Below are 24,014 nucleotides of genomic sequence, written 5' to 3' on the forward strand. Positions count from 1 at the left end.
GGGCAAGATTTAACTAAAGTTTTCTGTAAAAGAAACCAAAGCTCTAAACTGTTGCTATGTTTTACTGCCTGTGATGCGCCTATGTGATTCATATAAATGGACTTAACCAGTATGGAATTGCATTGAAGCGGCTTATACCAAGTGCTGATACAATCCCAAGAGTAAAAATAAGGTTTGCTGTAACTTTGCAGGTAGCACGCACTGTGTTCTGCTCCTAAGCATACATAAAGTATTTCTACAGTTAAAGATCTGTTGACTCAAATGTGCAAAAATGGAAGTTTGAATTTCAAATTTACTACTAGATGTTTGTTAGTGAGTCGATTGGTTTTGTCCGGAGCATAAAAATGTTTTTGAAGTTTATTTTCAATTCCTGCAGAGCTTGTGTGTACCACTGAAGAAATTATTTAAATGTTTTCCGAATTAATAAATGACAGTGAACTTCAGTACTGTAAAAAAAGCCCAAACAAACAAAACCCCTTCTAAACAAAAACTGCTTGAGAATAGTGTAAGGCTGTTACAATGAGGTGTTTGCAGTGTCTATATTTGTATGTAGACATAATATGTTTTAGCACCCTCTTCACAGTTCATAGCCACAAGTGTTTCTTAATTGTTTACTTCTCAGTTCTGACAGGGTCCCTGGTCCTTGTAACGGTTAGAGGAGCACGCAAACATGTCTGGAAGATTTTGATCAGGTAAATCATTCTCAATGCAGGTGCTGCATTTGACAAACTGAGTACAATTAATGTTGTCTTTTTGGTAGCCTGTAATATTTAAAAGTCAAAAACACTGATGTGGATTCTTGACTAGTTTTTTCCGTGCTGTTACCGGTGACATTTTCTCTCCCATGTACTGCGGCCTTCGGGGAGGAGTCTGACATACTGCTACAGCAACTGCATGTCTAATTCTGTTTTGTCGTGTCGGATTGCTTGCTTACCTTTTTGTGCCCTAGTTCCTATGAGAAAACGAGGACTAACCCAAGTGAGGTGTGTGCACAGACTGACTTACCTGAAACTTTTAAATTTAAAGCACCGTACTTGTTTTACATGGATCTTACAAAACTCCCAAGACATGGGGAGTTACCTCCAGTTTTAACCTAACCCTTAAAAGGCCGTCCAATGTGATTGATATATCAAACCTCTGTTTTTTCCCCTGTGGTCTTTTGAGGCTAAATCTGAGGACTTACAAACTACTTTCCACGTGGTAGCCCACCCTCTAGCAATGTGTGGGTACTTGTATTTATTTTATTCCTGATTATTCCCCCCCCTCCCGCTTAATGCTGTTTCTGAAAGCATTGCTAGCGGAGGGCATGTGCACTGCACTATCTGCCGGGTTAAAAACACGTACGGCGGCCTCGCTCAGGGGCCCAGCGCGGGCGCCGCCCCCCCGGCCTCCCGCAGGTGCCGGAGGCCCGGGGCCCCGCCGCCGCCCCGGCCCGGGGGAGGGAAGGGGCTACGGGGAGGAAGATGGCAGGCAGGCCAGCCCCGCCGGGCTGAGCGAGCACGCTCTGCGCCGCCCTGCCCTGCCTCCCCTCCCGGCCGGCCGGGGAGGGGCTGCCCCGCCGCTCCCTCGGGCCGCCAGCGCCGCGGCAGGGGCCGGGGTTCGGCGCAGCCCTTCTCCCGGCGCCGCTGCCTCCGCCGGGGGGAGCTCCGCTCCCCCGCCCGCGGATCTGCTCCGTGTTTTCCGGGCCTTTCCCGTGTTCTCAGGCCCCGACACTCGAACTGCTGCGCGGCGCTGGCCTCGGCGCCGCTCGCCATTGGCCGCGCCGCCATAGCCCCATGGGCGTGCGGGCCTCGCATTGGCCCGGCGCCGCCGTCCATCAGCCAGCGGCGGACTGCGTCAGGTTGGGTTGAGCGGCGTCCCCTTCCCTGCCTGTGTCTGGCGGCGGCTGCGGCTGCGGGGCCGGTGCGGGCGGAGGGGCGCAGCGGAGGGCGGCCCGCTCCCTCGCTCGCTAAGATGGCGGCGGCGGCGGCGGCGGCCGTGGCGCGGCTGGAGGGCCGGGAGTTCGAGTACCTCATGAAGAAGCGCTCGGTGACCATCGGCCGCAACTCGTCGCAGGGCTCGGTGGACGTGAGCATGGGCCACTCCAGCTTCATCTCCCGGCGCCACCTGGAGATCTTCACCGCTGCTCCCCCGCCGCCGCCACCGGCCGGCGCGGACGGGCCGCCGCCTCCGCCTCAGGGGGACCCCGCAGCTGCCACCGGCGGCGGCGGAGGGGACTTCTACCTGCGCTGCCTCGGCAAGAACGGCGTCTTCGTGGACGGCGTGTTCCAGAGGCGGGGGGCGCCGCCGCTGCAGCTGCCCCGAGTGTGAGTAAAGCGGGGGCCGGGCCTGCCGTCCTCCCCCGTCACACCGGGGCCCGCCGGGCCGGGCTCGGGCCCACCCGCCGGCGCCTCGCCGCGCCGGGCTGCCCCGTCCTCCCCGGGAGGACTCGCTGCCGCGGCGGGGGTGGTGCCGCTGCTAAACCGAGCCGGTTGTCCCCGTTGCCGTTTGGCTGGCACATGGTGCGTGACAGGCGGGGAACCGACCCCGTCCTGGCGACACACGCGAGCGGTGCTCTAGGCCTCCTTCCCTGCCAGCCCTTCTCCCCGCCGCCCGGCACCACCCGGGTACCGGCGCCTCCGCCTGCTGCCCTCGGATGTGTCCTTCCTCCGGCGGCCTGGGCCCCGCCGGCACATCCATCTCCCACTCCAGTCCCTCCGGCAGCCGGTGGTACAGGTGGGAAGCGTGAGACCCCGGCAGCGCCGGGGCTGGTGGTTGACAAATGGTGACCCTCTTCCCGTGCTGTGTCTTTCACGTAGCATTATCTGTTGTGAGTTTGGGAGTAAATCCGTCTGCAGCAGTGCTTGGAGGTATTGTAATTAGCAAATAGAATTGGCTACACCCTTGAGTATTGTTTACATGCTTCAAAGGAAGCCAGTCAAGTGGTTATCCACATATCTGGGATTTCTGAATTTAAGATCAGTGCTGAGTAAATCTTGTAATATCCTCGGTGCTTTTGCAGAATGTAGGGGGGTTGTTTTGTGCGTGTGATTGCCTTCAGATTTTGTGGTAGTTTCTGCCTCTTTGCCTAATTGTAACGGTTATTTTTATGGGTAAACTGAATCATCCACGTGAAATGCTTCTGCTAGTCTTAGTGTTTCAAAATGTGTTTCCTTATGCGACAACAAATGTATTAAGAGTTTTTTAAATGGTAATACATTCCTTTACCATTACCAAACATAAACTGTCTTTGCAAAATATTTTTCTAGGGGAGTATGTGAGGCCTACCTACTACGTTTAAGGATACGTTGAACTGTAAATAAGTAATCTATGTTTTGAGGAGTCTCATATAGGAAAAGTGAAAGTGTTTTGGTTTAGTATATTTTAGCTGTCTTGACTAAGAAATACCTAAAAGGTTACGAGTGTTTTACCTTTAGAAAACACATGCTATTAGTGACACAGTCTTAATGCCTTACAAGTTTTTAAACTGTGTTTAGGACGTTCATGGTGTATATTTTCTGCTTTGACGTTTTAATGTTAGTTCCCCCACCTGGTTTCTCTGTGGAAATCAAATTGTCTTACCTTTCTGCTTTCTAGGAAAAGCTCATTCTGAAAGGGTTTAACAGTGCCAGTATGTGTAGAGTTGTATAATCATGAATGCAGTTGGATGACTTGTTTGACCTTTAACTGTAGCTTCTGTTTTTGCTTTCTGCTTTTTAATATTAATAATAATTTGGTTTGTGGCTAATCTATATTTTAATCTAACACATTTATGAAATATAGATCAAATACTTTTTTCTCTGTAAACAGGCTGGTATAATATACTAATTGTAAGCAAGTCACTGTGCATTATATATGTTGATTACAAACAGTCTAGAATTAGTTCGAGTAATTTAGTCAGTAGCATTCTGTTAAATGCTTACGACCTCAGGAAAAAAAAAGTACCGCTTTTTCATGCTGTCCATGTAATTATTGACTTGTAATTTATTTCAGTTCTATCAATGTTGCTTTTTAAGGGGAAAGAAAATTCTGAAGGATTTTTTGTGTCACTTTTTTATTCAACAATGATGAAAACTTCTGTGCAGTTAAAATTTCTTCACGAGTGTATGTGGGTGGTGTTACAGAAACTAGCATTTGCTTGAAACTGTGTTCAGTGATTACACCATTTCTTAGACTGCACACTAGTAGCCTTCAGTTTCAAGATCTCTAAGCTGGTTGAAGTAGTTACCTCCTGGTTACAAAATGTAGGTGTGATCTTCCATCGAGTCTTGTAAATAAAAGGTGGCATGCCTTCAGTCCTGGCTAGAAACAATGGAGCAGTGTGTACACTGGGTGAACTAGGATTTCTTTAGTCAACAGGCATAGGGATGAGTTATATCTTGAAGGGCAGGCAAAATCTACAGGGTCATAGTTACATTGGTGATTAAGATCAAATGCTGCTTTATTGCTTTAAAAAAAAAAAATCTGTTTATAAAAGGAAAGTCTTACTGGAGTTGTATAGGGAAATAGTAGTTTCATTATTTGCAAAGTTTTTTTTTTTTTTTTAAACACAGAAGTCTTCAGGCAAATTCAAAGCAGACGTTATCTGCTTATAGCAGGTCATTACTGTGAATTACTGATGACTAATACTGTTTGTAGCTGTGTTCTTGAGTTTCATTGTAGATTTAACTGGTCACACTGAAGATGATCTCCTGGATTTTAAGAATCAAAGTTACTTCAGTACAGTGTAAACATTAATTAACAGTTGAAACGTGATTGGAAAGAAAGTAGTTTTGGTGTGAGTTCAAGATTGATGATTGCTAACCTCCAGCTCAAGTAATCACTAGATCTATTTTTGTTGTTGTTGTTTAATCCTACTATGTCGCCAGTAATATGCTTTGCCTATGACTACACAACCATTTGAAATTTTAATGGCAGGTGAAGTTTAAAAAAATCAGGGTGGCCTGTTCCTTCTGTTTGTTTTTAAGTGATCTTGGAAACCAAGAATGGAGAGTCCATCTCCGTTTTGTCTAATTAATAGTGACTTATAGATGACTTAAAGTAAAATATTGTTACAGACTTGAAATGTCTTATTTAATTGTCACTATTAATTGTATGTAGTTCCAGTGTCCTTGGCCTTTTTTTTATTTCAGCACAGTGTTTAAATATGATTGCATTAATAATGTTACTGAACTTCCTTTTTGGAAGGGAAAAACAGAAATACAACTTTGTAGTCTCCCGCAAAACACACATTTTTTTTAACATCTGGGGAAATTAAATTATTAATGTTAGAGTATACTTTTACCTATAATAAAGGCATCTTTCTTTCTACAGCTATAAATGGCATGAAACACAGAATAACTATGCGTTAAGATAACTGTTCTGGTCGCTATTTTTAATGCTTCCCTGGAAGCCTAGCTCACAATTCAAATGTTTAAGTTCTCAAGCAGGAGGTAATAGCAGTGGGAAGTGTGTTTTTGTTTTTCCAATTCTTGACAGACTCACATATGTACTTGTGTATATACAAACCAGCTGTCATCTTGTTAGATGAATAAAATGGGGGCTGGGGGGAAAACAGCAATTTTTTTTGTTCATGTCCAGTAAATAGCTCTCCTATCAATGTCATAACACATAGAGGCATGGGATGAAAGGGGTTTTAGAGTCTCCTGTTAAATACACACAAATCAAAGCAGTTCAATTACTCTTTTACAGCTACCTTTAAGATGCATGGACTATCGCTCTCCAGTTCATAAAGTTAGTGTTTTTTAATTGGTTTAATTTGATGCTTGTGAAATTTCCCCTGACTTCAGTGAAAGCATTGTTAGGATATACTGCTAGGTAAATAGTAACATTAATATTTGACTTTTGAGGTACTTGGCTTGAAAAATATCTTTTGTGCTGGGCACAGCAGCAGTTGTTGACAGAGCTCTTGTATACAGCTTTTGGAGGGGCAGGATTCCAGACAGATGTAACTGATACAGCTGGAAAAAGCAGACTGGCTTCTGGGTACGACTTAGCTCTGAAGAAGTTTTTTTGTTTTGTTTTTATTTTTGGATTTCTTGGATGTGCTTTGTGTATTGGCATTTGACTTCCCGAAGATCCTGACATCTTGGGCTTGACTGTTCCAAGATAATGTCTTGTTCATTTTGACAAAACCATATATTTTGTATTTTAGTAATTAGTTTTGGTTTTGTGGAATCATAGATTTGTGAATCATAAACGAGATACCATTAACATAAGAACAGCATTTCTAAATCAGAGCAAAGATGCATCTAGTCCATTACCTGCCTCCAAGAGTAGTCTGTAGCAGATGCCTGGAGAGGAGCATAAAAATGGATAAAGGCAAACGGTTGTGTTTCCCTTGTTTTTTCTTTTGGATCCCAAAGTCAGAGTTGATTTCTTTTTGAGTTAAAACCGTTTACTGTTTGCATTTTTTCTCTCTTTTTTAAAAAAGAATTGTTTTGTTTTGTTTTAAATCCTTGTAAAACTCTTGTATCCACAACATCCTTGAGCAGTGAGTTCCACAACCTAATTGGAGGCCATGTTGGGAAAAATACCTCCTTTTGCTGAGTTTTTTGAACTTGACACCTGGTAATTTCATTTGATGCAGCTTAAGTTAGCTCTTTTAGAATAAGAGACAGTAAATAATTCTCCCATTCTGTCACTCATTTTATAGACTTCTTTACATTATTAAGTATGGGAGCTCTTATGGTAAACCACATCGAGTACGTTTCGCTTTAGCTTAACATCTACTAACTAATCCTAAGTCAAGCTTATGTGGCTGCAGGCTAAAGATTTATTTGTGTTCTTGTGCTTTTCCTCCTAGTATACAGAGGGCTGAATCAATATTTTTAGTTTGGTCTTGTGGTCTGAATCTACAAAGTGGGGTTATTACTGCCTTTTAAGCAGCAGAAGCTTTCCTGCCGATGAAAGCCAGTAGATACTGAACAAGGATCAAGTATATCTATTAACTGAGTAAATTCCTTGGAAAAGTTTATTGTGTTCAGCATTACCTGAGCAGGAAATAGCGCAACAGGTTATAGAGAACCTCTAATGTATCAGTGCACTTCTTTCTTCATCTTATTGCAGTTACTTAAATTATATGCAAAGATGTGATTGCTGTTTGAGTTAGAGCTGTGGGTGCACGCATGCTCAATGAAAATTTCTCACTGGAAACAACTCAGGTTTGGCTTAACAGTTGAGGTGAACGGATCATAACATCTCCTTAGGTACTGTTACTTGCTACCTTAGGAAGAATGTTCTTTGCTTGTTTTTGGCTCATGATTTATGTTTTAAAGATTTTCTTTGTGAATATAAGTGTTAGATACTTTAAGAAATCAAACAAAACACTTTTTTCAAGGAATCTATTTGTAAGTATAGATTAATTACTTCAGGCCGGATTGGCACCTGCTTTTTCCCTTTTTTGACAACACTTTTGATCGATACAGTTGCTCGTAAGGAAGACAGCTGGCTGAAATGTTTTTGAGACCTTATGATTAATTTGTGTTCAGAGGAGTATTTTGGAGTTCCATACTGGTTGTATTAAAGGTATGAATTACTTACAAATTATCTCTAACCATAAAACTAAGAAACGTTGGACTTGGCTGTGACTTATGAATCAGACTCCAGAAACTTTTATTTACTTTCTTTAGCAGACACTGTGTCCCATGCCATAATGACTAATCAGGTTAACTGGGCTATGTTTATAGGTGTTTTTTTGGCTACTTTAAAGTAGGATTTGCAAATGTCAAGCTCAGTAACAGTAGTGTTCTCACATAAGCAGACCTGATTGAAAAGGAACGTAGGAGGAAGAAGGTAGAGTGCATATTATTTGAAATGAAAATAGAGAGGTGAGCATGAAGTTTCTATAGTCATAATTTGTGTTACAGTTGTTTCTGTCATCTCATTTTTGTTTCATATTTCCCTCTCAGTTGCACACACTTTATGAGTGAATTTTTTTTTGTTACTGAAACAGCGCTGCAAATAGTCATACACCAATCAGGTAGTTGAGGTAAAACTTAAACAGTTTTATATCGGGATTAATTCGCACTTGCCTTGCTTTTTCTATTGGTATGATTTATATGTATATGAAACTTCCTTACCTAATTCTGCAATTTTACTGATCTTACAAATGTTCATACGTCTGTAGCTAGCTATAGGAGTAAGTACGGTCTTTGTATAGTTATACTATAAACTGGGAAATCATCTTAAAAATTAATGGTTTCGTTATTGTCTGTTAAGTTCCAGTTCTATGACAGAAACAAGATTAGTGTTGTTTTTCTTTAAAGGTGCAAAGTCAGTATTAAAATTGTCTGTTCCAAGAATCTGTAGTTGAAAGAGAGTTTTGAGAGTCTTACCTTCAGTTATAATAATGAGGTAAGAGATATTTAAATTAAATCATTCTTTGCTTTCCATTGATTAACTCAAAATACAATATTGATCTTTGGTTGTGAAATGCACTGTGTTTGAGTAGGAAGAGACAAATTCTGCTATCGGATAAGCATAAGTTAAATAAGTTAATAAAGAAAATAAGTTGATCTTTCACCCTTGCTTTTCAAAATAAATGTGTATGATTAATTTGCTTATAATCAGGAAATTATATTGTCTTGTAAATGTTAGTCCTTCATGAAGGTAGATGTGTTTTAGAGAATAATTCTGCTGTGGAGGAATTTTGCTGCTGTTTGTTTGTTTGTTTTGAGCATGTGTAATTCTTATGCACAAAGCAAAAGATTTTTTCACAGTCATGCCTAAGCTATTCAAAATAAGATGATTGTGCATCTGATTTACTGTATTTTTCAGTAAATACAGCAGTGCCTTCAAGACCTCTCAAGTCCCATTACCTTATGTAAAATTATGTAAAACACTGGAAAAAAAATATAATTTCAAAGAAAATGGATTTGTCATGTGATAGTGTGAGGCCATCTCTTTTGCAGCCTGTAATGAGTTTTCCCAACAGTCTTGTGTTTACTGATAAGCTGATGTCTTTCATGGAACTTCATACTGAAATATTGGGAAGGTGGTGGTTTTATCTACTGTCTTGCTTGTTTTCGTGATAAAAAGTTGATATGTAGTGACATTTGTTTCCTGTGACTTCCTGCCTTTAAGGAGTTTTTTGACCTAGATAAAGCAGTTGGAGGGGAGGAACCATATTTATTCTGCAGCTATTCCACATTGGATGGCATAGAAAATAAACGTTATATTCTTCAGTTAAGATTTCATCACTACTGTTGTATCACTGAAGGGTGCTGTGGCTTTAGTAGGTTATTTGAAGACCTAGTGCAAATCTTTGTAATTTTCTAAGACATCATTTTTTAATAGGGCCAAAGAAGGTCTATACATAATTGGAGTCTTTGTTTTCTTCGCATTTGTTTGCATGATTTTCCTGCAGCTACTGCATGTGCTTCTGTGCTGTTCTGTCCTTCTCATTAGTACTGCAAATCATAAACTTTTACAAAGCATCATCTTCATGTATTCTGTACAGTTGAGTATTTGTGGGAGTAAAATTTTCAATATTCAAAATTTCAGAATGTCTTAATGAATATTTATATGAACACATCACCTTTTTGTTTGTCCATGTGCACCAAGTAGAATGAAAAACATGAGCAGATTGACAAACAGTTATGTCCGTGCTAAACTGTAAACATTCCTGTTGACTTCGGCAAGACAGCTCATGTGGATAAAGACGCATATGGAATTGAGCATTTGTAGAATCAGAGCTGTAAAGTAAAAAAGCCAGAGACATGTCATTATCAGAGCTTTATGAAGCATAACAAAATTAGTATAAAGTTGACTGGAATTAATTTTAATTTAAGGTTTTACATTAAGAATTACGGAAGGGACCTCCAGCCAAACTCCTGCTGAAAGCAGAAATTACTTCAACATTAGATTGGACTGCTCAGCACCTTGTCCTTTTGAATTCTGAGTATCTCCAGGGATAGAGAAGTGTTAACTATAAAATGCTTCATGTGACTACAACCCCATATTGAAAAAAATATTATCTGTATTTCCAATAGCAGAATTTTGGGAATACAGAAGCTGGTTAGCATAATTTGCAGCTTGGTGCTAAATAATGAAAAAAACCCCTTGATCACTACTTGGTATTGCTACTTGATACTGTTGTTGGTGATCTGAAGTAAATGCAATTGCTGATAAATATTTACAGATTATATCAATGTTGGTAAATATTGTCCTCACAAATAAAGAGGACAAAAAAAAAAAAGGACTTGGTCAATCCATTAAACAAAAAAAAGGCATCTCAAAAGGTACTCAGGCCGGATCTACAGGGTAGGAAACTGTTCTGAAAAGTAGTAGTAGAGTGCATTTGAAAGTCATGACTGTAGAGAAATCATTAGGTGCCTGTACTGAGATGATGTGTCAAAGCAGAGTGATGCGATGATTGTGTGGAAATAGGAGAGCTGTATCAGGGAGTACCGAGAGGTGCTGGAACTTCATGTGGTTCTGGAATCAAAATTTGTGTTAAAGAATCTTGCAAAACTGCAAGGGTTTAAGGGGGTGATTGCTAAAAAACACTTGAAGGCTGGATGAAATCCCAAATAGTGAGGGACTCAAGGTGTTCAGTATGTTTGTCTTATCAAAAAGGAGTGCAAGATGGCTGGGTTGGTGTATATACACTTTTATGGGGATGAATTAGAGTACTGAAAGACTTGCTAATGGATCACTCACAGGTATAAAAACCCAGAGGCTGTAAACTAAACTCTCAAGGTTTGGACTAAGCACATATTTTTAGCAGTGTGGGAACAGCTTACTAAGAAGAATGGTGGTATCTTTATTTCACCTTCTTCTGCTGAGCAAAAATAGATACCTTCTTGGAAAAGGTGCTTTAAACAAAAAAATAAATCTTGCTGTAGTCAGACCTGGTAATTAGATGCAGTGTAGGTATGGTTGGGTGAAATTTCATGGCTTAGGGCTAGAAGAGGTACAAGTAGGTGAAGCTTCTTAGCTGTTCAGCCTTTACTTCCTCTGCAAGTCCTTTTTTAATAATCTCCCATTGGGTTATAGCAAGAGACTTTTTTATTACGTGTTTTAACAAGGAGTCAGTACTTGGCTTGGTTTTTAATTAAAATTGCCTCTAAAGCATCAAACATCTAGTTGGGCATTTGTTTATTTACACTTGCCAGCAGTGTTCTTGCATGCAAATGATTTTGATGCTTTTGTTCATTATCATCTTCGTCTCCATATTGGAGTACACTGTAAAGTGTCAAAGATAATTTTCATATAATATACAGTGATTTCTTCAAAAATTCTTGTTCTTCAACTAAGTTGTAGACCTCATGAGGTATAAGCCTCTTAGTTCTCGTGCTGATAAGAAGTCAGGTTAGCATGTAATAGAAAAAGTGTTTACACCTTGTGCTGAAATTAAATTTGGGTTTTCAAAATCACTTAAAGAAATGAAGATGAATGTGTGGTTTTGGTTCAGAGATGATATGGATGAACTAGAAGTTGCTTTTAAATTCTGATTTTTACTGACATGTTGCAGTATGGGAGCAGATAATTTGTTTACCCTTTTCCTTCTTTTTTCCTTCTTTTCTTCCTTTTTCTCCTGTCACAGCTGAGAAGAAATAGTTTAACTTCCATTGAAACATCAATTTCCTCAAAAACCGTATAGCTGAAATGTTAGCGTCTTAGCACAGTGTATGATACATTGTTGTACTACATGTAAGGTAAAAGTCTGATTTATTTATGACGATACAAACATGTAATTATCTGTGGGGTTGTTTTTTGGTTTGATTTTTTTTTTTCCCCTTGCCCTTTTTAAGACACAATACATGAAAAATTTGCTTTATCACTTTGTATTGTCCTGTGGGCATATTTGGGGTGTTCTAGGCAGAATATAATTTGAGCAGACAAGGCATATACACGCAGTTTATATTCTCTAGTAGTAGACAGACTTGTTGATTACGGTATCAGTGCAGTAAAGACACAAGGCAAGTAGCTGGAAAGTATAAATGATGGAAGCTGACTCCTAAAGAAAAGAATTTCCCTCCTTGGGTGATACTGCTATCTTCTGGTCTTTCTAGATGGGTGAAGAAGGCCTGTGTAGCAAAGAGGGGAGATGAAGAAGATTAAAAAGAGTAAGGCATAGACAAGAGAAGGGTGAATGTACTCATGCAAAATTCTGTGTGGGGATAAGTTCAAATTTGAACCAGAACAAGCTGATTATTTAAGCAAGCAAAAAAACTGTAAGAATAATGATAAAGAGGATGATTTTAGCATCATGCTATGTGCAGATAAAAAAAATGGAAGAGGAGAATTCAGTTACTATATGGGAAAGATGAGGACGTAGGCCAATGTGTTTTGCTTTAGGATATGGACAGGATATTAGTGGCGTTTGTAGTTGTTATGCGAGGAGAAATGAAAGGGTTTGCTGGGAGGCTTGAAAAAAGATTGGAAAAAGTTGAAGATCATGTCAAGTTTAAGAGGTGAGACTGAGAAGTAATATAATTGTTAACCTTACAGAATGTAAGGAGGCTCTTTGATATTTAAATTGAGAAATGCAATTCAGAAAAATCTGGGGTCTCGCTTTTTAGAAACATAGGTTGTGCTTTCATGAGCATCTGAGCTAATGCAGCGTTTCACTGCTGCTGAAATGGAGCATGGGAGGGGAAGGTCTTGTTTTCTGCAGTGCTCCCAACTGCAGGTTGTGCTGGCCCTGAAGCTCATCAGATGTTCCATAAGCCGCTGATGTCTGGGTTTTTTTGCTATTTTTGGGTGGTTTTCTATTGCATTGAAGTGGCTCACAGAGAGGTCTGGCAAACGATGGAGCTGGCACGAAGTACGTGGTGGGCCTGCACAGACTTTCGGCAACAGTCGGCTTGCTGTGTCTTGTGGAATCATACATTAAAGAATAGCAGTTATAAGAGCTGTTATGCTCTATGAAATAAAAATGGAAAGGAAAAGAAAGATCCAAAACAGTAGAGAAGAAGACCAAAAATAATTCTGGTGTGTTAAAAAAGCACTTGCAATGTAATATAAAAATGTTTGAATCCTAAAAGTTCTTGAGACAGCATGCTTTTTGATAAAAGGATATGCTAACTATTTAAGTTAAAAAATAAAAAAAAAAGTGAATCTAAGTAGACTGGATGCTGAGACGACTCAGTTGTGTCATACCTTTGGTTAATATGTGCTTTCTGGCTCTTTTTTTTAAACCTCTGCATAAATGTGAATATATATAGAAAATCTCTAGAGAAGAAGGGGTACAAGTTCCTTGGCTGTGGATCACCTCATAGCAGAGGACAGAATTAATATATGTTTTTCATTCCATATGCTAAATCATCGTATCTCCTGCTTAAAGGTAGACTTTGCTCCATGGGTCATTAGTCCAGTTGGTGGTTGAAGTATATTGTAGACTAGGGAAGTCACAAGCTTTAGGGAAAATGGAACATTATTTTTGTTTGTAGTCTGTTGTTTGTAGTCTGTGGCCCCCCCCCCCCCCCCCCCCCCCCCCCCCCCCGGCAAAAGCCCTTTTATCTTGGAAAGCAGACTTCTCTACCTGTAAGATGGGTGACTGACTAGAGTTTGTGCAGCATTCTGTCATATGCCTGAAAGAAAAAAATATTTTCAAGAAAGTTGTAAATACCTTTCTGTTTTTTACATGTCCTTTATTGCAGGGGCTGCATATATTCGTAGTATTTTTTTCAGGAAATATGTAAATCTGCTGAAGTTGACTGTGCAGGTAGATCAGATGCGATTTGGATTTTCTATGTTGTCTTTTGAGGGTCTGATAGGATGCAGAAACATCTCAAAAAAAAAAAAAAAAAGTCATTTGAGAGAGTGCTTTTTCTTTCCCTTCTTTATGCGGGACAGTAAAAACAGACTGCCATTTAAGGCAGATGTGTTAGTAGTCAAGAAACAAGTTTAGTTGATCCAGCCTTCCAAAACTACTTAGGTAGGAGGCTTGAAAGTAGCTGTGCATTTGCTCCCTGGTCTGATTTAATTGTCTTCTCACTGCCACTCTGAGACTTCCTTCAGAGGGTATGAGGTGAAACATTTTAAAAACCTCATCATTCGGAGGAGGAGCAGATGATAAGAAAAAGTGTCCTTCATTTCCAGTGCAGTATTCAGTGGACTTGGATGCTGACAAAATTTAGTAGGAGTGAATTACATAAATTATCATCAATCAAAATCCTGTTTATAACTTCCACAGATGTAAGCATTAAATAATGTATTGAGCAAAGATGAGTTAAAGGAAGCAAGTTATTTCCTTTCCTTACATGTGTGAATATTCTGGGTGTGGCTGGGTTAGGTTCAGGTAAGATTTCTAATAGGTATTCTGCCTGATCTGGCTTCTATGGTCATTGGTTGATACACTTGTTTTGGGGTAACCAACTGAAGCACTTGTGTGTGTGTGTGTAGATCTGACCCAGGATGTTCTTTTATTGGGTAGAGGGGTTTGATGGCTTTGGTTCTTTCTGCCCTTTCATCTTACTAAGCATTTTCATTTTTTCGTAGTGTTAGGGGCTGCAAGCCAAATGGTGAACTGTTACGCTGTTCAAATGATATGAAAACATTTCTTTGAAGAGTGTGCAATCTATTCTTAAGTAACTTTATTAAAATGACTAGGTTGGGTAATAAGATTCTCACAGAATGATGAAATTCATTCTCATGCAGTCCGACTTCCAATGATACTATCAAGAGTTAGAGTACAGCCTTTTTCCTGGCAGCACTTCTGTAGCTACATCACTGAGTTGAAGAATAAATGCAGTAGTTTAAGGTGGTTTACCCTCTGCTATGAATGTGGGTTCTGAAATGAATGCAGAACTGAATTCTGAGTTTAGGGTGGGCTCCACAGTTTGTGGTTGATTGTAGTATTATTCATTCCGCTTTCTAGATATTGATAATCGCTACAAACATTTTGGACCTGGAAACCTCAGTGTGTATGTCAGTTGAACTGTTCAGATGATAGGCACATTTAGCAACACAGGAAAGAGATGCAATAGGTAAAAACCACAGTAGAACTTCAGTTGTTTATCCTCTTGAATTGAAATTCAAGCCTTTGTTTTTAAAACCTTTTCCTGATACTGGTCTGTCCATAAAGCTGAGAAATGCAACTAGTCTGTATTATCAGCAAATTCCAGAACTGTTTAACAGTGCTCAAATGCCTTGTGAACCCTGGCAAGACAAAATAACCTTCTGCAGTGAATGGTACAAAGCTGTATCATTTCTTGCCTGTTTCATTACTTAGTTGTGGACTAGCTGCATCCCTTCTCTTTTTTCTTTCCTCCTGAAGGACTGCTGGCCTCTGAGAAGTGCTGTTGCTTGAGCAGAGTACACATAGTGACTTCAGAAGTTCTTGTGAGCTGATTGAACCGTAAAAGTTTTTGTGAGTGGTTAAGCAGAGGAATGGGGTGAGATGGAGGGAACAGTGAGCAGCAAGATGACAACAAGACAGACTTTTCTGGAAGTGTTTCATTTTTACTTGTCATCTTTGCTTGAATATATCTTGAAAATCAATATTTATATATGCAGATAAATAAACTGGATATAAGGAATATTACCTGTTACAGATAGAAAAATTTGGCACTAATTAAATGTTAAAGAAACTTGTCCAAAGATGAAATGGGAAACCTTGTTCACAGTTGGGAGAAGAATTCAGATCCTTCCACCTGTCTCAGTGTTTTTAAGATGTAAGTTAAATTCTGAAAGCAATTAGTGATCAAGATTTTAAATTTCCTTCATGAATTTTGGCCTGTTGTGAATAGCTTTTACTGTCTACTGCAGTACAGGCAGCCAGAGCAATCATCTGCAAGCACACCCTAGTACACAAATGTTTACTTTTCTGTCAGTAGTGAAATAACCCTGCTTGTTTTATGGTGTGGTTATTCTGAGGTTGGAAGATTGTTGAGCCTGGAAGGGATCACTAACCCCAGCTTGCTACTTAGCTATAAATAAGTTTGGTCTGCTGTGGGCTAGTAAGTACCCAAGATTCTTATGTGAGGTTATTCACTATTATCTAAGGTTATCAGCAAAATGGGTGTTTTTAAGCCTTTAAAGAAAAGAAGCATGCAAACCATGCCAGAAAGAAAAGAATAGAAGAAGCATGTGAATGTAAATAATTCAGCCCTCAATCAGAAGGATAAAAATAAAATTCTACAGAAGTTTTAAGTTTGGGGTTAGCGTTTTAAAGTTATTTTGGCTTAGTAGTAGCTGAAGAAAATATTACTCATATTTGTGTATGCATGTTCTTTGGGTTAGCTGGAATGTAGCTGAGAAGTGTGCCGTAAAATAATTGAACTTCATCTGAAAAGCTTAAAGGCATGGTTATATAGAATACAAAATAACCATAATATGGCAGAGTGTGATTTTGACTACTTGGAGAAAGAACAGGACAGTGGACAGGGAGAAGAGACTGAGGAAGGTGTTTCTGAGGAATCAAATTTGGTAGTTTAATCAGAAATGTCGGTTGTAAAAATTAGGCTTTTCTACAGTTTTTGAAATTAAGAAAAAAACCCTGCAGTTGTGGAAATGGACATGGGAGATGGCAATGTAGAAATGTGTTGCCCAAGTCTCTTTTTGTTTGGGGAGGCTTGAGAAGGCAGGATGTGTTTTTGGTAATTTTCATAATACTTACTCTGATTCCATTCTTGTACTGAAATGTGTTTACATCCCTTGTCTCCAAGGTAAACTATTGTGTCTGCAACTTTTCTTTTTACAGCAACATTTGATATTAGTAGGGTTAGGTGGTTTTCTTGTTTTCCAGTTAAATTTCTTATCTTGAAGGTCTGAGTAGTTTAGGGTTAATTACTTTCAGATAAATATAGGTAAGTACCAGGGGGGTTGGGTGCCTGTTGCAGTGACATTGCATTTCAACTTGGAGAGATCCCTGGGCTCTGATTAAGGAAGTGTTGGTTACACTAATGCAATTTTGTCCTACTTACGACTGTTTTGTCTTTGTGGTAGCTGCTTGTTCAAACTTTCCCCAAGAGATTTAGAGAAGAGAATATATATGACTGCCCTGTGTTTTTATAGGGACATTTTGTGGTAAATAAATTGCTGACTGAGAACGTACTGACAGCATCTGATACAGAGAGAGCAAGAAGTTGGGCTGATAAAATTCTTCACTGAGTGAAGGAGACTTTTATTTTTAAATCCGAAAGGTCCTTAGATACTTGTATTGTGATGGTTCACACCATCTTTAAGTCATTAGAATAACCCTCTTAAAGATGTTCTAAATGGAGACAGGATTTGACTTGTGCAGGTAATGATTTAATACAAAAATACAAAGGAAAGAGAAATCACTCTAGGGGATTTAAAATTAAAATACTACAGGATGGGTATTTAAAAGGAAGTAAATAGATCTAATCATAGCCACTGGTTTGAATGCAGAAAGGGTTGATATGCTCAGAAATTAGCATACAGTAGTGAGGTGGTGATCCTTTCTCAAACGATCTCTATGTGTCAGCACTAGAAGCAACTTTCTTGGTATAACTTTCACAGAAAAGGAAATGACTGTAGAGTGGGGAGGCAGAGCTGGCTGTTACAGAAAGCAGGTATTTGAAGTTGCATGTTTGAACTCCAACTGAATTTGTTTTTTTCCCCTATGTTTTAGAGTCTTAAAACTACACCATTGCATTTAATTGTCATCTGGGCAACAGGCTGCATCATGTTATATATTGCTATGTTTGAGACCATGAATGCATAGAGAAGTTGTGCGCAACTTCAAAAAGTGTTGCTGTTCTGAAGTTTAAATGTATGTACATATCTGTAGCATGGATCCAAGCAGAAAGCTGCCTCTGAGAATCACAGATACTACAATAGTCATTTTCTATAATCTTACATAAACTGAGTCTACTGGTTTTGAAAGTTGCTTCACGCTACCACTGGTTATATTTAATATAAAATCTTCAAATGAGTTAGTGCCAAGCAAAGCATTGTTTGGAGTATGGAGAAATAACCTGCAAGCCAAAATTAGCATGTATTCATTTTGAGCGGTGTGTGTTTCGTCAGGGCTGCCCAGATCATGTCATCCCTGAAGGCAGCACATTTCAAATTTAAATGTTTAAGCTATTACAACGTGGAACATGCTTGTGAATGGTGCCAATAACATACGCTGAACATATGACCAGCACATGCCCCCTCTTTAGCATAGGCTATGAATTATTTAGTTTGTGTTCCAAGCTGTTTATTTTAGAGAGTTTTTCCCCTCTGTCAGTGTCAAGCATTGAGCCTTTTGTTTCTTTTTTTTTCCCCCCCCTCCTTCTTTTCTACTGTTGCTATTGATTCTGTATTTCTAAAATATTCTGCTGTGTTTACCATCGGCACCACCCCTATTTTGTGCTAGTTCTTTCAGGATGCGGTCCTTGCTATCTCATGTGGTAGTGTCATTGAAACTGTGGAGACTAGTCTGATTATTTTCAACTTGAAATTGAAAGATAAAATTACATTATGCTTAATCTTTTGGGACTTGGTCCATATTCATTAGTTAGCTGTGATACCTCTTTATGTAAATTTTTTACCATTAAGTTTAATGTCTGTGAAATGGCAGGTTTTTCCCCTTATCTTTGGTTAGATAAATGGTGTTAAGCATACACTCCATAGGCCTGTTCTGATCTTTAAAATCACTTTTGATCACAGCTCAAGTTCACAGACTGCTTGTGACTCTTCAGTTGCAGCAACTTTGTGCTGTGGATTCTGGTACAAAATGACTGACTGAGCAGTGACCCAGACTGACAGTCTGGGGAGTACTGGGGAGCAACAGTAAATAAAACTTTAATGTGCATACAAATATATTGCACCTTTGCAGCGTGTTTTATAACATTTTAGGGAGTATTACCTCTCTGATGGGGTCAGGCTTGACACAGAATTCATTTGACTTGGTGAGCTTTTCAGAATGCATCACCTCTTAACTGTTTGTGTGCACTGTAGGTAACATGTTTAACATTGCATACTTCTTTATATAGATTATTCCTTTAAATTCAGTTTTCTCCTGAGACAGTACATTGAGTTAAAGGATACACTGTTACAGAAGGCTTTTGCTTCTCATGTTAAGTACTTTGGTAAACTATTTTTCAAGCATTTGCAGTAATTCAAAGTCTTTTTCTCGTTGTTCCTGTTTTTAAAAGGGATTTTTTTTTTTTAATCTTCACATTAGATTTATACAGTAGTACAGTTTTATTACAACATGAACAGCGCTTTCATCTTGTTGTTTTAAGCATACCTGTATATAAGATTCAGGCCGTGAAGATAAACTGTAACTAACCCTTTGGTTTCAAAGTTAGTTAAAACAAGCTAATTGGGAGTTAGAGCTGAACGAACCATCCTGTTTTGTCCCGTGTGTTAGCTCTGGTGTTCACGTTGTGTGTTCAAGTCAGATTAGTTTACTGGTAGGCCTGAAAAACAATCCCTTCGAAGAGAAGGAGAGAGGCAAGCTCAGGATTAGTTTTCTGTCCAGTCAGAAGTGCAGTTTTTCCATTACCAGGTGGGAAGAAATTAATAAGATTGATAAAGTGTCTTCACAGTATCTTACGTAGCAGTTCTATCAGCATTTGAGCCAATCTAAAGGTTCTCTGCGCTTGAAAAGTTTTAGTAGTTCTTTCTAATTCCTGATCCTGACTCCAGGGTCCAGCCACCCCCTTACACTGGCTCTGGCACCACTAGGTCCCTTGTTAGCTGGTTCTCTCACTAGCCCTGGAGAATACTATTTTCCTCTTAAAAATTTTGTTTTGCTGGGTTAGTTGGTGCTGCATTAGTGAGTTGAATCACCTCACTGAGTGGCCTAATGAGCCCTACGCTTAGCAAAGAACTCCCTGGCCTCCTGCTTCACGGGCAAAAAAGCTACATAATGTTTCTGGACACTGCTTCTGCAAGGAGTGTAAGTTCATAGTCAAAGATGCTCTCCACATACCTCAGAAGAAGGAGGAAAAAAAACAAGTGAAAGGTGACCACCGTGGACAATGAAGTTGGACTGGAAAAGCAACAAAACTGTGCTTGTACTATTTTTAGTAGTTTCCCAAATGTTTGTATGATTGATGGTCCTCATTTTGCACTTCACCACAGAAATATCTTCAAACGCAGATATTTGATAACTAGTTTCTGGTAGTCGCTGTTAAGCTTTGTGTTTTGTTTTTTGCGCAGTGACGAAGAGTTTAAGGGTTTCATATTGCAGGTGATGGTGTCCTGTATCATCGCCTTTACAGTTCTTATGGAAAAGTCACTGATTTTTGTGACACTTTCATATAAACTGACTTGTTTTCTCAGGAGAGCAAAACTGATTGTAAGATATAATTTTGTAACTGAACTAATTAGTGCTCTTAAGGTCTTCGTGATGTGATTCCTGATGATGATTAAAGGAATGGTAGTTTAAAAATATCTAGTGAACCTTTTTGACTCTTTCTAAAAACCATGACAAACCAACTTGTGCATTAAAGTTAACATTTAATGAAGAACTTATAATATGTGGGGGGAAAAAAAAATCTTGATTCTTTCTTTTTTGGGGGAAGGATGTTAAAAAACATAGTTTTATAAAGATTGTTTATAATTGTCTCAGATGTCTGTTATCTTAGTTTTTAGCTTTTCTGACTTAAAGCTTGTACGTTGTTCTCTATATACTGGGAAAGCATACATGTTATTAGAGTACAGGATAAGGCCATGGTCATGCTGTCCAGAATTGTTAAAATGTCTCTTCTCCATTTTTGCTGTGATTTTTTTTTTTTTAATAGAATTTAAAACCAGAAATATTAGTCTTTTACTTTTCCAGATGGGTGTTCCTAGGATCGTAAAATAATTTGATGTATAAGTGAAAAATAAGGGAAATGGGCTCCAAGAATGTAGTAGTAGTTGTTGCTACTTCTGTATTTATGATAACTAACTTAGGGGCCACCTTGGATATTATGGTAAATGACACATTTTTTATGGTGCTTCCTGTACTAACATACGGATTTAAACAAAAAGAATTATCAAGATAAAAGGGGTTTTTGTCATTTTGAAGGAAGTATAGTATAATACCTTACACATATATGGAAATTAGGAAATGCTTTCTGTAGCTAGGGATTAACATTTCATTTCAACATAACACATCTTTCTGAAAATCTGAGTCTTTCAAATATTGGTTGGTTTTCTAGTCTAAATGGAAACATGTTAATTTAAGTACTGTGAAAATTAGTGTTTGCAGTTCTTTTTTTATGCAGTATATGCATGGAACTCATTTGCATCTTTTCAGCTTTGCTACACAAGTGGATTCTGCAATGGAATTTTGAAGAAATCACATGACTGATGAAATTGTTCTTAAATATGCAATCCTACATTCAAATTTCACTGCAGAAATTTATGATTTTATAGCAATCAATATTGGTGCATGACAGAAATTAAATAGTATCATCAAATGGTCTTCTGATATAGGGAAGGTCCAGCAGAATAGGTATGTGGGGAGGGAAAGGTGGGGAGTTTTTAATCGATAAATTGGAGGGTTTTTTATGTGACAGTTTTAACAGCCCCATTCAGGGAAGAATGATGCTTAGTTGGTAAGCTGGGGAAGCCTGACTTGAACAAATGTCACCCTTCTTTGAGGGGGGTGAAAGTAAGGCAGATTGCTTTATATATATCTATATATCTATATCTACCTATCTAGGAAAGCTTCGCAAATTTCTGCTCATCGAGGGAAGTCCAACTGTTTGAGTAATTCAGCAGAATGTTCCTCTGCGTAGCTGTACAAGAACCTCTTTGGAGTTGATTGCAGCTTGCTTTTTTCAGCATTTCAAAGCATCTTATAAACTTGAACTCTATCAATTTGGCTGCACAAGAGGAAGAGAAGACTGGACTCAACATTAATTTTTATTCTGGAAGACTTTAACTAATATTGTGTCAGTTACTACCTACAAAGTCGATTTGGCTCTAGCATATCTCAAAGAAGGACCAGAGTTTAAAGCAGAGTGATGTATAGTGAAATAGTGCATTATGTACTGGGACCAATTTTTTCCATTTTGATGTTCTGTTTTTAGAAAATTTAATGGTCTGGAAAAGATAAATCACAGAATAATAACAAAAAAAGGTTTGGAATTTGAAGCTAAACCAAAAGAAACCACTCTCAAGGCATGGTTGTTTTAGTATCAGAAAACCTCAGATTTGGTTTGGTTTACAAAACCGAACTACATGCTTTTTGTCGTTACCCTCCCATCGAGTATTCTTTGTTGTATGGGATCGATCCAGTTATTGTGAACTCTGCCGCCTGTCTGTGGGAATGCAGTTAAAGTAAAAAATTGAATAGTGTACAGCAGTGCTCTTTATTTAAATAGCTTTTCTTTTTATTTCTAGTCCTAAGATAGTACTTGCCATGTATTTTCCTCTCCAAAATAGTTTGGTTATTGCAAAAAAAATTAGTAATCTGCCTTTTATTGGCCAGTGAAAGTTTCTGCAATTTCACTACATTGGTATGGGGCAACGTAGGAGTATGATTAATTAAAAATAGCAGATATAACATAGATAAAATTAAAGTAAGTCCTTCAATATTGCAAGTGGGTAGAACATGCTCTTACTTTTCAGCACCTCCAGCTCTGTGTTGCTGGGACATTTGCAGGTTCTTCTGCACTGGTACAAGTAACAGACATGAATGAGTAACAGTTTTAGTAGCATGACAACTATTTGTCCTCTTGAATGAGGAACTGTTGTTTATTAAAAGGAAAGCGAAGGAAGAATCCTTTTTCCCCAGATATTTTTCAATATTTAGGATATAAATTTTAGCTTTTTCTGCCTTATTTTTGTTTTTTAAATTACTTGAAGTACTGTTTTAATTTTTTTCTGTTTGATGAGGAAAAAAATCCTGCTTCTCATAGATACATAGGAAATGAGGTTTGTGTAGCTTAACATCTTCAAATTCTTTAGTATATAACTGTATATATTTTAATTAGAATGTATGCATTTAATGTGCAGTTTTCATGTTGTAATAGTAAAGGACTGGTGAAATGAAAATTCCTTTAGCTCTGTTTGAGAGGACGTGATACATTGCTTAAGATACATGTGTGTTTCACTTTTTGCTATGTAGGCTTCACAGCCACTACTTTTTTGCTCCTTAAGCAGCTACTCCTGTGCAACAAACTCTGGTTGAAATACTGCAGTCTTAATTAATTAAATAATCTCCCTTTTATTGAAGATGTGTGTTTCACCTGGTGTTCTGCATCTTAAAGTGGTTGTAGGAGAAGGAAGACTTAAGGGGTGATCCAGTGGTTTAAACAAAGATTGGGTGTTGGGAAAAAATATGTTCTGTTCCCAGCTCTGTTGCACGCTTGCCAAAATGACTTGGCCAAGTCACAAATCTGTTTAATCTGTTTTTAAAAATGGGGATAATACTTCATGGGTGGGGGCAGGGGGGATGATGAAATTTCAGTGCTCTTTTCTAGCACTTTTTAACAAGAGCTATGCCTTGCCTTTTAAAATTAATTCCTTGGGTTTTGAAGTGGCTTCCTTTGTCTGCAGTGCAAACACCCTAGTTCTCTCCCTTTCCGACTTGCCTCCCCTCTGCCTGTTTTTGAGCACTGTTGGTTCTGGTTTTGCCAGTGCTCCAGGCTTTGTTACATACACTGTTCCTGTGTGAACGCTACTGTCCATAAACTTTGGTGTGCCTAGGAGTGCAAAGAACACCAGATCTAATGTGTTATGCTGATGTGTGTTCAATACTTCAGAGTTTTCTAATGAAAGATGTTACAGAAATGCAGAGCAGTATGTTTATTCAATTATCGAGACCTTGAAAGTAGTATATATGGGAACATACAAATGCCTTAGTTATTTACTAATACATGATACATAGTTGCCATTACTCTGACAAGTTTTATTCCTAGTGTAGTTTCTAGTAAATGTACATCTTTAGAGCGGTAGAAATTTTGTGAGGAATGATTGACTTAAGTGGTCATAATCCATTCCGTTACAGTATCTGCAGTCAAAATACTGACTTTCTTGGTCAAGCTAAAAGGTCCTAAGTTAACCAAGCTTTATTCTGTTGAAAAGCATTGAAGATGCACTCTTGTTTACAGACAGAGTTCTGCACTTCCTTATATGACTAGTAGCTTCGGGAAGCTTATTTTTCTGTGTTAGTTCAAATGTCAACCTTT

The 24,014-nt window shown here is 38.8% G+C and overlaps 1 protein-coding gene across 2 annotated transcripts in view; it reads left to right on the forward strand.

Annotated features, from left to right (window-relative positions):
- Positions 1–1,928: 1,928 nt before the first annotated feature.
- The window catches only part of FOXK2 (forkhead box K2), a 48,560-nt gene continuing 26,474 nt past the window's right edge, over positions 1,929–24,014 (forward strand). Inside the window, exon 1 of one of the 2 annotated variants that reach the window (XM_076353961.1) lies at positions 1,929–2,306. In XM_076353961.1, the coding sequence (XP_076210076.1) occupies positions 1,954–2,306 (353 nt within the window). In that variant the 5' untranslated portion in view covers positions 1,929–1,953. Of the gene's footprint in view, positions 2,307–8,312; positions 8,335–24,014 lie in introns of those variants that run through there. The other variant, XM_076353962.1, reaches the window with a different exon arrangement.

The sequence above is a fragment of the Aptenodytes patagonicus genome, chromosome 16, assembly GCF_965638725.1.
Source record: "Aptenodytes patagonicus chromosome 16, bAptPat1.pri.cur, whole genome shotgun sequence".
Classification (NCBI taxonomy): domain Eukaryota; kingdom Metazoa; phylum Chordata; class Aves; order Sphenisciformes; family Spheniscidae; genus Aptenodytes; species Aptenodytes patagonicus.